General features: G+C 38.8%; 1 protein-coding gene across 2 annotated transcripts in view; it reads right to left on the reverse strand.

The window, feature by feature from the left end:
• Positions 1-18,636, reverse strand: part of LOC122806718 (HIRA-interacting protein 3-like) — a 48,345-nt gene that overhangs the window by 16,920 nt on the left and 12,789 nt on the right. For both annotated transcript variants that reach the window (XM_044077364.1, XM_044077363.1), the window contains one exon: positions 13,405-13,559. In XM_044077364.1, coding sequence (XP_043933299.1) covers positions 13,405-13,559 — 155 coding nt within the window. The remainder of the gene's footprint in view (positions 1-13,404; positions 13,560-18,636) is intronic.

The following is an 18,636-nucleotide window of genomic DNA, read 5'->3' on the forward strand; positions in this document are numbered from 1 at the left end:
AACAAACACCCTAAAGGGTGATACAGCATACCGGTTTCAGCATAAAGCCTTCATCAGTGCAACATCTAATCTAATTGACTTGATCTCACGATGGGCTTGGAAGGACCCCTACACCATAGAGCCCATTCCTCGCAGACCAGGTAGGATAATGGCGCCACCTGCTGATAGGCAGTTTTTGGGAAAGGGAGTTCCTGTTGATGCCATGGTCATTGTAGCAGCCACCAAGAAGGAACTAGCCAAGCAGAGTTTCACTATTCATCCCTCCAACAGGGAGTCACAGGTGATGGACAGATTTGGGAAGCATGTCTCTGAACTATTTGGCACACTTTACTAGACTACAGAAGGATTTGATTAAGGAGTTATCAAATGCCCTCTTGGGTGCTGTTTCTGATGAAGTTCAGGCATCTGTTATTTATATAAAGTGAATTTTTTGGACATAATTTTAAAGGGGGATGAGAATGGTAAAATTGTTACCAAAGTATTTCGTAAGTTTGAAGAAAGTTTACATTTCTTGGATGGACATAGTTACCATCCACCACATTTAATGAAATCTCTACCACATGGAGAATTCATAAGAATTATGAGATTGTGTAACAATACAAATGGAGTTGAATTAGAGAAAACTTCACAGTTATTTGTTAGAAGGGGTTATGATGCAAAAGAAGTAGCATTGTGTTTAAATAAGGTTTAAAAAAGTAATGTATGGAAGGTAGATAAGAAAAGCAATAAAAATTTCGATAGGAGTCAAAAATCCAGACATTTAGAAAAAGTTTATATGGTAATGACTTATGATTTGTTATCAGAAGAAGTCAGACAGGCAATTCAATTTTATTGGACTTCATTATTCAAGTGTAAAGATTTGATAGATATGTTTCCAAAAAATATTGTTTTTTCTTATAAGAGAGGCAGGAACCTTAAAGACATGTTGGTTCATGCTGGATTTTTCACCCCAAAGGTAAATTTAAATATTGATGTGAAGTTAATGGGAACTTACCAATGTGGGAAATGTATTTCTTGTCAATATGTAAGTAAAACATTTGAGCGTATAAATGGGAGAAATTTTAAGCCTTCTGGGAGATTTTTCATGCAACACGGAAGTAGTTATATATGCATTGAAGTGTCCGTGTGGATTATTTTATATAGGGGAGAGTAAACATGCCTTTAAAGTAAGGTTGCAGGAACACGTAAGAGACATTAAAAACAAAAAAATAGAAAGTCCCCTTGCAATGCATTTTAGGGATTGTCATAATAGTGACCCAAAGGGTATGTTTGCTACTATTTTAGAACATATTGTTGTAGATAAAAATTATGAAATAGTTAAAAAGAAACTTTTATACAAAGAAACAGTTTTTATATTAAAATATGGTACTATGACACCCAGTGGTATTAATGCAGAATGCAACTGGAGAGTTTTTTTGTAATTAATTGCTAAATTGTTTAATTAATATTTCATGGTATAAATATGTGTTTGAATGTATTTGATAGTATTCTCCTTGAAGGCAGAAGCCAAAGCGCTAGAGGGAGACTATCCAATAAATTTGTGTTGGATCCTTTTTTCTGTTGTTATATTTCCCATCTGATAACCCTACAGTCCATATCCAATTCATCCATGAGGTTGATCTCACATGTAGCGGAGGGAACAGCAAGGGCAGCGGATTCAGGCATTTCTTTCTTTTTTTCTTCAAAAACTTCTTTATTTTATTTTATATTAAACAACAAGTTCATACAATATCAAGGTTTAAAATTTTATTTATAACATACTCTATAACTACATACATCTATGTACAACTGTGTCATTCAACTAAATAAATCATACAGATGCTAATGTATGTCATTCATGCAACAATCGTCCATGGTATACTATGAGAATAAAAATGAATGAACAGTACAATATTAGTTAAGTTGGAGAAAAGTAAACCTCTTATTGGGACGATATAACAGCATATACTTTTTCCCATATTATCAACAGATTATCTCCCAATTCAGGCATTTCTATAAGAGGGAACAAGCAACAATTCAAATACAAAAACTGCTAGGAAAAAAGAGTAATCCAAGATATCCCACCAGACCAGATAGAATCCAGAACTTACTAAATGTTCTTTTTGGTGCCAATGAAAACAAGACTGGAGACCAGTTCTGGATCTCTCCAAACCAAACAAGGCAGTTTGAGGAACCAAGTTTCAGATAGTCACAATTCAGTCCATTCTCCCCTTTCTGGGGACGTGCTCCATAGACCTTCAGGATGCGTACTGTCATATAAAGATGAAGAGATGATCCAGAAGGTACTTACACTTCCAGCTGGGAGCCAGTCATTATCAATTCAGGGTACTACCCTTTGGACTCACCACAGCCCCTCGGGTGTTTGCCAAGTGCATGGCAGTAGTAGCAGCTCACTTAAGACTGCAAAGATTCTGAGGGTTTCCATATCTAGACGACTGGCTCATTACTGCTCCAACCAGGCATCAACTCATATGTGCAACAGACTAGGTACTCCAGACTTGCTCTCTTCTGGAGATAACCATAAAACACGACAAGTCTCATCTGCAACCAATTCAGAGTTTAGAGTATTCTCAATACAAAAACAGCCATTGATTTTCTCCCATTACTGAGAGTTCAGACTATAAGATTTCAAGTCAAAAAGATAATTTGCAGTACCTCAATTTCATCCCACCTGGTTCTTCAGGATCTGGGGTCAATGGTGGCAGCAATAACATTAGCACCACTCACCAGGTTTTATATGAGAATTCTTCAATGGATGTTAGCTGCTCAGTGGTTGATTCTTTATCAGCCTATGTCTTACCAGATAAGAATCACTCAACACCTGCAAGAGAGCTCTCAAGTGGTGGATTCATTCAGACCAGGTTCCACACAGTGGTCCATTCATCCCCCCCCCAGCCCAAGGCCATAGTAACCACAGATGCTTCCCAGCTAGGGTGGGGGGCATTATCTTGGGAAGACGGTTCAAGGTGCCCAGTCCCCCAGACAGGCCAATCTGCATATAAATGTCCTAGAGATGACAACAATGCTATTAGTGTTACAGGCATTTCAGAATGCTCTCCCCTTGGGACAAATGCAGTACAGTCAGACAACATGTCGGTCATCTGGTACATCAACAAACAGAGGGGAACCAAATCTTACCCCTTGTGCCAAGAAGCTCTCAGAATGCGGCAGTGGGCAATCTCTTACAACCTCTTTCTTTTAGCAGCGCACATTCCAGGGAAGTCCAATGCAATAGGAGACAAATTGAGCAGGTTCAGTCTTTTAAGTCACAAATGGTCCCTCAACAAAAAGATTGCAAACACAATTTTCTGTCAGTGGGGCCAGCCTTGCTGCAATCTATTGGCATCCCCCCTGAACAACACATTCCATAATCCCTCACAGGGAGAATCCCTGAGGGATGCTCTACTTCCTTCATATGTATCCTCCCAGTCCATTAATTTCCAGATTTCTTCAGAAAGCTACAAGTTTGAAGAGCAAGTTTATCCTCATAACCCCTTATTGGCCTTGACAAATTAGGTTTCCCTTCCTTTGGCCTCACCTGATTCAACCACCTTGGTTTCTGGATCTGACTCCGGACAGCCTGTCTCACCTGACAGTCAAGATACATCCAGACACAGTGAACCTCTGGCTGGCTGCCTGCTTTCTCCAGTTCCATTAATAACCAGGCAACCTAAGCTCTCTTCTCCTGTCCATCATATTCTTCTGTCCTATCATAAACCCTAAGCCAGGAAACAATACTCCAGCAAGGGGAAGAGATTTGTTTTTTGGTCTTAAAAACATAATATTGAACCTTTCACAGCCTCCATTCATAATATCTTGGAATTTCTAACGCATCTTTTTGAGGAAGGAGATAGTTCTACTGGCTCTTTTGTAGCATACCATAAGTTAATCAAAGCATTTTTGAAAGTCAGTCTACTCTTAAGGCCCCCCTTTAAAGATCCTACTTCCTCCTGGGACCTAAGCCTTGTGCAACAACAACACAATCTCCTTTTGAACCCTCAGCTACATGTGAACTCAAATATTTTTAACGGAAAACAGTTTTCTTGGTAGCCATTACCTCTGCCAGAAGAATTTCTGAGATCCAAGCATTGTGCTCAAAACCTTCATACATGATTTTCCATAAAGACATACCAATCCATCATTTCTTCTAAAGGTTGTGTCAGAATCCAATATAAATTAGTCTATTAATTTGCCAGTATTCTTTCCCAAATTTTCTAACAGAGGAGAATATGTGTTACATTTATTAGATTTTCATAGACGGTTGCATTTTTACTTACATAGGATTAAAAACATCAGAAATTCTGACCAATTATTTGTTTCATACACAGAATCTCCATTGGGTAAACCAGTTACCAAATTTACTCTATCTAGATGGATAATAAATTGCATTTCCTTTGTGTATAACAAACTGGGAACTGCTCTGACAAAACCTGTTAGAGCCAATTCCACCAGATCCATCGCAACTTCCTCAGTTTTTCAATCCAGAGTGTCCATGGATGATATTTGTGCAGCAGGTACCTTTATTACTCATTACAAATTATATCTGGTCTCCAGAGGAAGGGCATCTTATGGTTCTGTGGTGCTCAGGAGTATCCTTCCTTTTCCTTAAGTCTGCCCTGGAAATTGGGTAGCTGGGGACTCTGTCCCATCAGTTGAGGACAGAATGAAAATGGACAACATCAGATAAAGAAGTTATGTACTCACCATAACATTCCACCTGTCTTATCCATTTTCATTCTTCCTCAACTTCCCTCACACCAGCCCCCATCCTTAAGACTTCTGGAAGAATGAGTGTTTAGAGGACCTATATCTCATTATTTACATAAACTCCAGATACAACTTCTCTCCATGATGATTTCCATCTTTTACATTGTACTAAGGCAGCAAACAAGATCTGCGGTAACTGGGGTTGGTGCATTATAAGTAATGGAGAAGCTGGAGAGCTTTTGGTTGCCACGAGCTTTAGCAAAGGCTGAATTGGATCCGAGGGATTGGATCTGAACCCATCAGTTGAGGAATAATGGAAATGGACAACACAGATGGAACATTATGATTAATACATAAATTATTTTTTGTAAGACATAACATAGCCTCAAATGGATATGACAAGAAACAACTATATAAAAGATCACCCTGCCAAACAGTGTTTGCATGTAACACAAAAACTGGAACTAGACACTTAACAAAATAGCTTTTACACATAAAAGGTGAGAATAATAGCTTTTTAACACAATGTTGCCATCTGTAATGTCTTTAAATGTCAATGATCTCACAGATGAATACAAAAAAAAGAAAGGGTAGTGAACTATATTACAAAATGTAGACATACTTGTAAAGAACTGCACATGTGAATTTGATGAAGAAAGTTTTTCAGGATGGTTATTCAGCAGAATACCTGGGACAAATGAAAACAGGAGTACTCTTATTAAGAGGAGCTCCAATAATGATAGAAGAGGATAAAAATGATAATAATGGTAAATTTATAGTACTAAGGGGCTACTGGCAAGGGGAGGATTACACTGGCATGTATTTATGTTCCACTTAAATCTGTATAATGGAGCTTGAGAAAATTCTGTGAGAAACTGGAATTTGATTTGCAAAAGTGAAGATGTGTCTGGGGGGCCAGAAGAGAATATATAGAAAAGTAGGGTTTTGAAGAAAGTTATAAAAATATTTGGCATGGAAGATGTGAATTCAGTACTAGGAGTTCAGAGTGAATTTATATTTTATCCCCTAAGATATAACAACTGAGCAAGCCAAGACCTAATTTACATTTAATAGGAACATGTGCATTTATTTGAAAGTCTTGATATGCACCCTGTAACTATTTCAGAGGAAATTATTCAGGAGCTATTACAGAAAATAGAGATTTCTTCTAAAAATATAACTACGGAGTGGGATAAAATTAAAGTGGAGTTTAAAAATAGGGTGGAAATAAAAGAAAAAGAGATATGGTTAAGAAATAAGAATTATTTAGAGGGAATGACAAATGTTAAATTATTGCAGAATATGGTGAAATCTCACAGAACAAGAAGAGGAGCAACCGCAGAATGCTAAACAGAAAATAAGGGATTGCCTCGATAATAAGCATGAGTTTAGAAAGATTGCTGTTAAGCAACTGTTTTTTTTATATTAACTAGAGCACAAAAACTTTTAGCACAGTGACTCAGGAAACAGAAACTAGAAAGGGCTGTCGCCAAGCTTACAGAGCCTATAACAAGTAAGATAACAAGCGATCCTGTAAAGGTACTAGAAATATTTCAAAAATTCTATGAAAGTCTGTATAAAGCAGAAAAATATGGAAAGCAATAAAATGTACAAAGGAAATATTTATGGAAGAATAAAATATGTCAGGGTTAGAGATAGATGAGGTTCAATTACTAACAGTTAGGATAGGAGGTGATGAGATAAAATTGTGACATATAACCAATTCACAGGAAAGTCTCCAGGAATAGATAGTATTCCTGTGGAAGTTTGGAGGCTAGGAGGGGAAAAAACTGATAAAGATCTGGAAGGTTTTGTTTAACAGTATTTTTAAGGGGAAGAAAAGTACCAACATCCTGGAGGAAAGCAGTGGTGGCTATAATACCTAAAGAGGGTAAAGACTCATCAGATCCAGATTCATACAGGCCTGTTTCAATACTAAACCATGATTATAAAGTGTTTATATCTATAAAAGCTAACAAAATGACAAACGTGATGCCAAAATTGATAGATATGGATCAATGTGGTTTTGTGGAGGAGAGGCAAATATTTTACAGCATTAATGAAACATTGATGATCCAAAGAGAAGCAGAATTCAAGAAAATACCACTGTTGTTGGTGGGTATTGATGCAGAGAACTTATTTGACAGAGTAAGCTGGGATTTTATGAGCAGAGCAATGGAAGCATTTGCATTCCCTGATAAAATTATAAGGTTGATTAGAAGGATATAGGAGGGGTCGGAGGCAAAAATTAAAGTGGGTGGGTTCCTCTCTGATAATTTCTGATTGAGTAGAAGAACCAGGCAAGGGTGTCCTCTCTCCCCTTTGTTGTTTGCATTATATTTCGAACCATTGACAAAGAAAGTAAGGAACTCAGAAATTTAAGGATATAATTCGTATGGTAGTCAAGAAATGCTGGCTCTGTTTACAGATGCTATTATTTTATACTTGATAAAAGCAGAAAAGAAGATTTCAGTGTTGTGGAACATTTTGAGACAGTTTCAAAATTTTTACGGGATCTTTTTGGGAGGCACAGTGGTGAAACCGTTAATGTTGTCACCTTACAGCAAGAGGTTCTCAGGTTCAATTCTCGGCCAGGGTGCCTTCTGTGTGGAGTCTGCACGTATTCCCTGCATTCACGTGGGTTTCCTCTGGGTGCTCCGGTTTCTCCCACATTCCAAAGACATGCGTCTGGAGCATTTTTCCTCGGGCTTCTGCTGAAAATATGCTTTGTCCTATTCGGACATTCATGGTCGACAAATGATAAAATAAAATTGATAAGCTAAAGCAAAGGCAATAGTTATAAATGATGTACCCACACACGGATTGGACAGCAATATTCATATTTATAGGGACATGATAAAATGAAGTACTTAGGAGTATGGATTAAAAATTATTCTGGTGGCAGCTAAGGATACATGGGAAGAGACTAAACAAAAGATAATACAAAAAAATGAGAAACTGGAAGCTCTGTTGTATGGATATTAATAGTAAGTTACAAGCAGTTAAAATGTTTTAAGTCCCTTTAGTCTTATACACAGGTCAGGCATATTTTAATCAACCAGAGGAAAAGTTGTGAATAACAATTAATAAACAGCTGAAGAAGGAGTATTTCAGAGATACACAGTTAAGGCTCCTATGCATAGCACAAGCAGAAAACTATAATTCAAAGTAAAGGGATGATGATGATGAAACAGGGTGGAAACTCAAGAAACAATGAGAGACTGGGATCTTGGATGCAGATCTTTTAGGAGAATAACAATAATCATACAAAATATTATATTCATAAAGTAGCAGAAAGTATTCTAAGAACTAAGCCAACAAGGGAATGAAGAAAGGAGATTCTGCTGATAGGGATGACTGTAATTAGGGATGCAGACAATAGGCAAGAGGGAGCTGGAATTTATTGGAGAAAACTGACAAAGGAACCAAGGTATTGGGAGCAAATAACTAGAGAGAGAAAAGTAATATAATGGGAAGATGCCAAGTATTTATTTGGACAACAAGATAGAGATTGCCTTCCCTATCAAGGATCGGTATTAGAGTATAGGCCTAAATGAAAGACCAGCACTGGTAGACTTTTTAGTAGAATCTAGAACAGAAGCTGCTGTTAAAAAAGGAATAATTAGTAGAACATACAAAATATTGCATGATAACTATAAGAATCAGTCAGAGGAGGTTAGAAAGTCTAGGGAAGAGAGACTGGATAAGTAGTTCACAAATAAAACAATAGGGGGATACTCATATGTCTCCCAAATATGCAACAAAATCTAGAAGATTTAGTATTTTTGCTTGGAAATATTTATATAGGTAGTTTTATATCCCAAATAGACTCCAGAGAATTTTTCATCAGGTAGACAGCAGATGTTGGAGGTGTGATTGGGAAGAATGAGGTTACTGGGACATATTTTCTGGGAGTGTAATGAGTTGGCAGATTTTAAAGATTCTCTGCAGACTACTCTGTCAGAGATACTGAGAGAGCAAATTGGTATATCTTGCGAAATTGATTTTTCTGAGCCTTGTTGCTTCCATTGTACAGAAAGCTTTCTATATGGCCCACCTCATAAGTAAGGGTATCTCATCCAGGGACAAGGAGATCATAACATCCCTGTATTCTTCCCTTACATGAGTGGCAGCCACGGTGGTGCAGTGATTAGAATTGTCACCTCACAGCAAGAGGTTCTCCAGTTCGATCCTTGGCTGGGGTGCCTTCTGTGCGGAGTCTGCATGTCCTTCCTGTAGTCGCATGGGTTTCCTCCGGGTGCTCCAGTTTCCTCCCACATCCCAAAGACATGCTGTAGGTTGATTGGACACTCTAAATTGGCCCTAGGTGTGAGTCTGTGCATTTGTGTGCCTTCTGTGGAAGGTTGGGCGCCGGGCTGGCAACTCAACACCATAAAACTCCACTGCCAATCATGAGTGGACAAGGTGATCTGCTGTGGCGACCCCTGACCAGGAAAAGCCAAAAGAAGCAGAAGAACTCTTCCCTTACATGGCCCATTATTGAGTACAATGCCCAATTCGACATGTAACTCACAAAGCACATGCAGCAGCTGGAGATACCACAGAGGTTCCTCACCAGGAGAATCCAGGCCCTCAAAAATCTGCAATACACAGATAAGCTAAAAGCCCTAGCCCTCTTCTCAGTTTCATACAGACTCCTCAGAGGTGGCCTCTGTCTGGCATACAAGGTATTCTTGGACCCCGACTTGATGGAACTGCTGAATATCCGCAAGTCAAACTCCACTCATATAACCTGCATGCACAGCCTCAGCCTGTGACATCAATAGGACTTTTTGGCGGGACAGATTTGTGTCCCAGAGACTCCCCCATCTGTGGAATAGACTCCCTCTCCATGTCAAGCTGAGTACTTCTTTACCCCTTTTTAAGCACAACCTGGATAACTGGATGGGAAACAGAAAATACATCCCTGGGATTCCACCCGTGTCCCTGCTGGACAGGGGCATCGGGTGCTGATTTGTCTAAACATGGGCTAAACTCTTGGCTAGGCTTATAAGGGCCTCAGGGCCAATAGCCTAATAACTTCCTATGATCCTATCATCCTATGATCCTGTGGTACAGAATCATAATTGCCTAGACATAGTAAGGCCTTGCTGACTCTAATTATTGTGGCTGCCAAAAAAGCATTTACTAGAAAATGGAAATCATAGTCCAAACCAATTGTACTAGAAGTATTGAATATACTAACAGAGATAAAAATAGCTAGAACTGGGATCTTTAGAAAAGGGTAGAAGCAAATTACATAGAAAAAAATGGGAATTCTGGGAACAATACATACAGGGGAGGAATGGGGTTTAAAAGAAGGCAGAATATGAATAAGCAATGTAATGTTTGACTGACATGATTGGGTAACTAAAATTATGCCAATATGGTGTGTGATGTTTAATGCTTGGAACTAAGCTAAGAATATGTCAATATGGTTTGTTTTCATTTATATAAATGTATGATTGCCTATGTCAAGTGATAATTTTAGTAAAGGTATTGCTAAAAATGAAATATTGGTTAAGCAAATGGCAAGTAAGGACATTATTCTTTTGAGATGGGATAAAGGATCTGAATTGTCTAGACTTAGTAAGGCCTTACTATGTATAATTCTGTTGGCTATCAAAAAAAAAAGCAATTGTTTGAAAATAGAAATCAAAGTCTACAAATGTATTTGAGGTATTGATATTATAAAAGAGATACAAGAACTGGAAGAGGGATCTTCAGAAAAAGAGCAAAATTACATAGAAGTAAATGGAAATTGTGAGAACAAAACATGCATAATAATGTTCAGGAGGAGGAGTGAGGTTTAAGGGATGGCAGGAATTCTGCAGTTTTATATAATGTTAATAATGTTCAAGAGGAGGAGTGAGGTTTAAGGGATGGCAGGAATTCTGCAGTTTTATATAATGTTGTACTGATGATAGTAGCAAAGAAAATATATGTGTATATTGTATTTAAATGAGAAAAAAGAATGCAGCTCTACATATATCCTGAGTATATAAACTGTTAAGTAATAGCTGCCCTTGTGCAGTAGTTTTATAATCCCTCCAAATATACTAGCTAATGGAATGCTACCCATTTTGGCAATGTCTATTCTGCTACCAGAAGCCCCTCATTATAAGGAAACAATAAGTTGGTGTTGAATGAAGGATGTGGTCATGTGAAATAAACCCGTTATCTGGGTACATCCATAGAATGAAAAAGGGAGAAACAGAAGCATTCAATGGGCCACAGGACAAACGGAAAAAGAGTGACAGAGAGGATAGAGATGAAAGGAAAGCAAACTGCTGAGGTCATTTAAAGGCCAGACTAAACAGATTGCCTTCTACCAACAAGCAAAAGTAATTTACTGTAAAGTGATTTATAGCACTAAGCTGAAGTATGACTTGTATGCCCTTACTAGGATGGCACAGTGGTTTTCCAGCACAGTTCTTAGTCGGGTTGCTTTTTGTCCAGAGTCTGCACAGCCTCTGTTTTGTTTGGGGAATATTCTGTAAGTGCTCTACCTTCTTCCCACATTCCAAAGATGTGTTGTTGATAAATTGTATTTCCTTCATATTGCCTATAGGTGTGTATGCTGTCTGAAAATTAGGTAAGCGTATGTCCTGTGACATGCTGGTGCCCCGTTTAGGATTAATTTATCTGGTTTGCTGCCAGTGAATGTCAGGATAGTGTCTAGCTTCCCAGTGACAATGAACTAGATTAAGAAGGTAAATGGAAAATTAATGAATAAATGCATCAGCTTCTTGGCTGCCTTGATGAGTCAAATTCTTCATTTTCTTAGCAGGTGACCTGAGACTTAAGGTTATCACTGTACTCCTGTGATGCAAACTGTTGTTAAGCAAACATCTATCTCCTGGCCAGTTTTCTGTGTAAGCTGGACTTAGCCTGTCTAATGGAGGGAACAACACATTACCCTAATACAATTAATCTGCTGAAAACTCATCACGAAGCTCAGGGTAAGACACCTATTTACTCACCATAGATTGTTATATTCTTTCCAATATCCTTCTGTGTATAAGCTTCTTAACTGGTATGACCTGGCTAAAAATAAGAAATTCAGCTTCATTTGTGCAATCAAAAGAAAGAATATATTTTTGATGGTCTTTTTTTTTGTTACTATCTTGTTTTAGGATGGAATTCCTTACCTAAAATCACTAGGCCTGATGGAAAAAAATCTTCATACTCCATTTCAATAGCTTTAATAATAATTTAATTTAATTTAATTTAATTTAATAAGCAAAGCTATTTATTGGGACTGCACCTGAAGGATGTGTAAATTATTCCTCCTTGCCTAAAACAGTAATATATTCATAGCTGCTCTAATTCTAATTTAGTTGTACCTTATATTATCACTGAATTATTTTTACTTATGCTTTTAACTGTAGCACTCCCTCCCTTTTCCCTTCATTTAATTCATTTCCTTAGCCCTAAACTATGTCTTTCCTCCTAGATTCCTTTTTCCTATTAATTTACAGGAGTAGCTGACTGGCTCAAAGAGTGAACAGAGCCACTTTGTGTACTGTTTCTTTTAGCTTACTTTTATCTCTCTCTTAATACTCAACTTGACCTTTTTCTTTGATTCTTTATGTTTGTAGTTTAACTTCATCTGCATGTTGAAATGTTGCATGTTTTAATGTAGTTTTGAGTTTCCTTGCTTTTATGTCCTTTTCCTCACCTTTTTCCATCCTTTAGCTTTTGATTACACCCCTGTCTATATATTCTTTCCCTTACATGTTACATGCCTTAATACAAACTCTCACTGTCTTATTAGCTTCAGCTGCCCTCACTGCAGTTAAAGCCCATTAAAACTAAATCTGGCTACAGTCAGACAAAAATGGACAAAATGTTGATTATTGTGATGTTTTCTGTTTTATTAATGTCATTTGTACATTCTAATTGAACTTAAATGTCTTGAAAATGTCCTTTTAATTCTGTTACTGTCATTTGCTCACTTGATTTGACTGTAGTTAACAGTTTCTAGTGATTAATGCCAGAACGTCTATCCCCGTGGGTGTCTGCTAAAAGTGGGCAGGCCCATTGGGCAGGTGAGTTGCCAAGCAGTAACAAACACATTAAAAACCTAATAAATAAAAGGCCGGGGTGCTGGTGTAGGTTCAGGGCAGCCATTTTTGCTACTGGTGATTTCATCTGATCTAGTGTCTAAGTGCTGGGCGATTCACTTGCAGGGTAGGGGTTAGTTGTCAAAGAGCACATCTTTTGTTTTGGTAAAGGGGTTGGCAGTTCAGGATAGCCTCAAATGACAGTTTGGGTGGAATCCATTTGGCTGAGAGTCAGCTGCAGCTTGCCAATGGGATAATGCAGAACATGGTGGAGGAGAAAGGTGGTACCTTTGTGCAGTATCAAGGCTGCAGATTATTAAGAACTTTCCCAGTATCACTACATAATAATCTGCTCCAGTTAAGAATAATGCCCATCCACTAGCCCAATAACCCATCATAACCTGCAGACTCAGTGACTCAGCCTGTTCCTCATACAACTATGGAATCTAGGTGCACAGGTTAGCTGATAAACTGAAAGTCAGAGGTTCAAAGCCTGTCAGGAGCAAGACATGAGGATAAAAAGTGCACATCAAAGAATAACAATATAGACAAATTAAAGCAGACCAGAGGAGAAAAGTATTGTCAGTTTGTTTATACACTGTTGTGGATGCAAGAAACAAATGTTACTTACCCCATTATTGTTCCCCTTCCTATTGCCATTGCTGGTATAGTGTTGATAGTAAGAAGAGTCTGGCTCTGTCCGCTGCCACTTGCCACTACGTTTGACACGACTGAGTGCTTCCTGATCTTTTAGAAAACCATTAGCTTCATCAGCTGAAACATTAACTACAAAAAGCACAAACAAGAAGAAAATTAGTAGAAAATCCAGAAACTGAATAATAAATTGAGTAAAAAAAAAAAAGCTGAAATAAATTTTTGAATGAAAATAACACTGCAATCCCATAAACTGTTAGATTACATGGAAGCACCAAATCAAATGATTTCGGCAAGTGTGCTAGTGTTTTTCACATTAGAGTTTCTCAGAAATATTTTGCTACACTGTAGCTTTAGGGTATGTATTACAAAAATAATGTGCTGCCACTTAGTGGACTGTCATGCCACCCCTTTGAGAAATTTCAGTGGGTGATGTGCATACAGAATGTACTCAGAAGACAGTGGGCATGGTGTACAGCCAGCATTCTCTGCTAGATGCCTTTCGTGTCTTACCTCACAGCAATGGGCAGGAACACAATGCAGGAACATGCTGCACTTGATAGGACTGAAGCTTTAATTCCCTGCATCATAGAGTATGACTGAGCACAGAAACAATGTATAATGCAGAATACAGGAAGATGTAGTAGCAATGAGTTTTCTCATTTCTTCATTTTATTTACCCACAAACTTGCCTGGGAAGTAAATGATTGACAGTCTAAATTCAGATAAGGGCACTGGGGATAGTTGGGGAGTAACTTGTAGAAGATGGAATTGTCACTGGTACCATGGCACCAGCATACTCATACAAATAAACTCATAAAGGTGATAATGATTCCAGTACCCCAAAACTGAACTGAATAACATGGAGGGAGGAAGGATACCTCAAATCGGGGAGATCAGAAGAAGCTGAGAATTGAGACAGAAGGGAAAATAGTGGAACAGATGAACAGCTTCGGGTATCTTGGAGGTGTGGTTGAGAAGAAGGGAAACCTGGATGAGGAGGTCAGAGTTAGAATCAGAGGGGCTGCATCTAACTGGCACAGTGTCAGATGTACCGTATGACAAAAGAATGCCAAAAAATCTGAAATGTAAGCTATATAAAACAGTGGTGCAACCAGTACTGCTGTATGGTACAGAAACCAGGACAGTAAAGCCAGAGCAGTTAAGAAAGCCAGAGGTGATGGAGATGAAGTGCCTGTGATGGGTGGTAGGATGCACACTGTGGGGCAGACAAAGAAATGAGGACATAAGAGAAGGAGACAAAGTAGCTCAAATTGCAAAAAAGGTCAAAGAGGAAAGATTGCAGTGGTTCAGGCACATGTGCAGAAAAGCAGAAGACAATCTTATGAAGAAGATTTGAGACAGACAGGAAGAAGGCAAGAGAAAACAAGGGTGTCCAGCAAAGAGTTAGATAGATTGTGTTAGATAAGGACTTAGACAGTCAGGCATAACTATTGAAGAAGGTAGGAGAGTGGCACTGAATAGAGAGCAGTGGCAACAATTGACACATCACCCCGACCCCATATAGAAAATGGGACAAAGGGGGTTGATGATGATGGGGGGGATACATGGTACCTACTAGGATAATCAGCAGTCTAAGGGTATGGAGGGTGGGTAACTTAATATGACTCCAGAGGTTCAGATCCAGTTAAGAACCCAAATTATTTGAGGAAAGGATCAAGTACTCTCTCAGGATTTTTTTTCCAGGTAGGAACAGTGGGTTCCCAAGTCCAAAAATGGTAGAGCGAAAGTGTAGGCCTGAGCTACTTTGTGCAATACTTGTGGACTGGCAGCTTTCAGCTATGCATACCAGTTCATGGAGCAGGATGCATCCATACATGCAGCATGTTGATTTCATGCCATTTTGTCTCCTCACCACAAATGGAATTGAGGTGGTACTGATGAGAACCACATGATGACACTCTAGAAACCCTGGTGACAGCTGTATTGCTTGAAAAGCTATTTTTTATTAACTGGGAAAGCCAATTAGCTACAACTTCTTCTTTTTCAGGGGTGCCCTACCTATCATAGTCTGTTTAAGTGACTTGCTCATAGTCACACACTTTTGTAAGCAAGACTGAGTTAATCAAACCTAGGACTGCAAAATTATACTCTTTTACATAGGATAAACAGTATTAGGATATGAGTAAGGAAGTTCCTTTCTAGAGAGGCGCAGGCAGGTAGACCACTGCTGAATGGGACTTAGATGAGATGTTGGAGGTCTAACTTACAGCAACTTAAGCTTATCAGTCTTGAAGGGAAGGCCTGCCCAAATCAAAAAGAGATTATAAAAAAAGTGGGTGTAGATCTGTGGCAGCTTGGATGCAAACATCAAATTGTATACATTTAGGAACCTATCCTTCAAGACATTTGTAAGAAAACAAAGGAGAAAAAGTGCATTATTAATGAGCATTCAAGTATCTACAGGTATAAATGAAACACAGATATAACTTCTTTTCATTTCACCAACTTCAACCAGCTTAAGTATAGTAAGGCAATGTTTGTTTCTAGGTGTAAACAGCGAGGGCTCAATAACAGGCACAGTATAACCATCTGTGCCTATATCCACCCACATTATGTACAAAAGGTGCACAGCATGTTACAAAACAGAACACTGCACATTTCGACAGAAAGGCAATTGACTGACATTCTTTTATTTGTACTTTAGCTACCTCCTTCTTTAACCAAATAACAGTCCACACCTATGCACTAGTCAGGCAAACATTATCTGTGATTAAGCTGTAGTTGGGGAAGAGTTTCACTTGTTCATGACTGCTATAGTACCAGGGAAAGCCAATCTGGCCACAGGCCCAGGGTCATTCCTCATTACGTTCTGTGATCACAGTGTATCTCATGAAATGCTCTACTGTGCCCATCTCCAGAGAAATTATTTGAAGTACAGATCTGCCTTACTGTAAAGTTTCATTCATCATAAAACATTTTCAGTCCCTTTAATCCAGCTCCAGGATCTGCATATGTAAGGAAAACAGCTCCCTACTGAAATGTTGAGGCTCAAGATACTGAGTCCCAACATGCTGAAAAAAAAATTCAAGAGAAGAACAATTAGCAAACAATTTATTCTCCCTTAAAGTTCTTTTTTGCAAGAGGATAAGACCCCCTGCACCCCCAAAACTTTTATATACTATCTCCAAGATCATCACACATCGGAGAAAAAAGAATATTTCTAAAAATGTCAGTCTTGTACTTAGTATATGTAAATCCAGTTTTATGGACATTCAGTTTCCACATTACAGGACTCTACAGTGCAGGTCACAACCTTTCAAATGGTTAGCAAAAGAAAACATGCTTTAAGTAGTACTCCCACATATTTTTGACTGAAGGTGCGTCTACTGTTTTTAGCACACCACTCTAGCCTTTTTTCCCTTTGTGGCATCTCATGCAATGTCCTTTTGAAATTTGCTGCATCATTCATCTCATGTAGGCTGAGAGAAGTAGCTGCATTTCAGATTTTTAAAACCTTAAAAACAGAAAAGTAATTTGGTTGGTGGTCATCAAACAAGGAAGTCTAAGGATGCCATTACAAAAGGCGGACTGACATTGTTAACAGCAAAAGTTAAAAGGCAGAGGATCAACATACTATCAGTGCAGGTTTGTAGGTGGAGAAACATTATCCCATTAAATGATCTTACTACAGTGTAATTTGTGTCACTATAAAATTATATCAGGGAAGTAAGAAACTCCCTTGGGATTCAAACAGTTTAGTTCAATGTGGAGGTCATAGCTCAGAATTCAGACACCTGTGTACACCTGAAGTATTCCCCCACAGGGGCCTCAGTATGGAGAGAGGTCTTATGGGTGAAACTACATAGGTTCATAGGTTCATACTAGTCTATCTGCCCTAGGGCATTTATAAGCCTAGCCAGAGTGTTTGGCTTTCGCCACCCATTTTAAATTAATTTTGCTATGCCCTTTTTCGAGGTTAGTATACTGTGCCTCTGTCTAACAGTGACACAGAAGTGATACCCGGGGTAAACCTATGATCTCCCATCCACTCATCAAGATTCCTCTTGAAGAGAGTCAATGAGGGACTCTGTCTAACCTGGACTGGAATTTTATTCCCGAGTGAAGGGAGCCTCTGGGTTATGAATCTGTCCCTCCAGCATGTCCTATTTATTTCAGTGCTGAGGTTCAAGTCTCTCGAGCGCGTAGCTCGATGGGATTTGGATTTTCTGAGGTGCAGCATGTCCATTAATTCCGGGTTGGACATGGCTTTATACGTCAGGCACAGATCGCCTCTGAGCAGGCGGTATGCCACTGAGTAGAGCTGGAGTTTCTTTAACCGGGCAGCATATGGCATCTGTTTGAGCCCTTTGATCCTCTTGGTGAGGTATTTTTGGGGTCTTTCCAGTTGCTGCAGGTGTCTGGTAAGGTGCATCCCAAAAGGGGCATTGTACTCAGTTATGGGCCATGTTAATCTGGTAGTCCAAGGGAGTGGTTAATGCTGTTTAGCTATGTGTTCTGTAATAGATATGTCCACATTTCTACTTTAGGAGGAAAATGCAACCCCTGTAAAATCATGGCAGTCACCCGTCCAGTCTTATGGGGCACTCACAGTGCACTTACGTTCACAGCAGATAGGGGTTTGGGGGACATTAGCATTAAGGTAGTGAAGGCAATGAATGAGCTACATGAATGTGTGTGTGTGTGTGTGTGTGTGTGTGTGTGTGTGTGTGTGTGTGTTGGTTTGTACATGCGAGTGTGACTGAATGAGAGGTGGGATTGATAATGAGTGGATGTGTGTGTGGATTTGTGCATGCAAGTGTGATCGAGTGTGAAGAGGGATTGATTGTTGATGAGTGGATGCGGGTGTGTGTTTGAGAATGTCTGCTTGCGTTATGTGTGTGCGCACTCATATAGGAGGCTGCCTTAGCTAATGTGATATATGGACCGCAGTGTTCGATTCAGAAATATGTTAGTGAGCTGATAATGAGGTCTTTCTTATTGCACCATACCTGTCTCTGAATCACATTTTTTTATCATCATATTAACTGAACAGCCTGCACTGGGCAATTAGCATAAATGGTGAGGATTTTATTAAATTCTAGTTTTTGATTGTAAAATGAAATCACTTTATCTTCACAACCCCATCAAGAGATTTTGGGGTATAACCAATTAAAAATATTAATAACCACTTAGTTTGATGCAAGGATGTTAGTACTGAGAAAAACAATGAGATATGATGATGTTT

The sequence above is a fragment of the Protopterus annectens genome, chromosome 7.part0 (assembly GCF_019279795.1).
Source record: "Protopterus annectens isolate FY-2018-M chromosome 7.part0, PAN1.0, whole genome shotgun sequence".
NCBI classification, from domain to species: Eukaryota; Metazoa; Chordata; order Ceratodontiformes; family Protopteridae; genus Protopterus; species Protopterus annectens.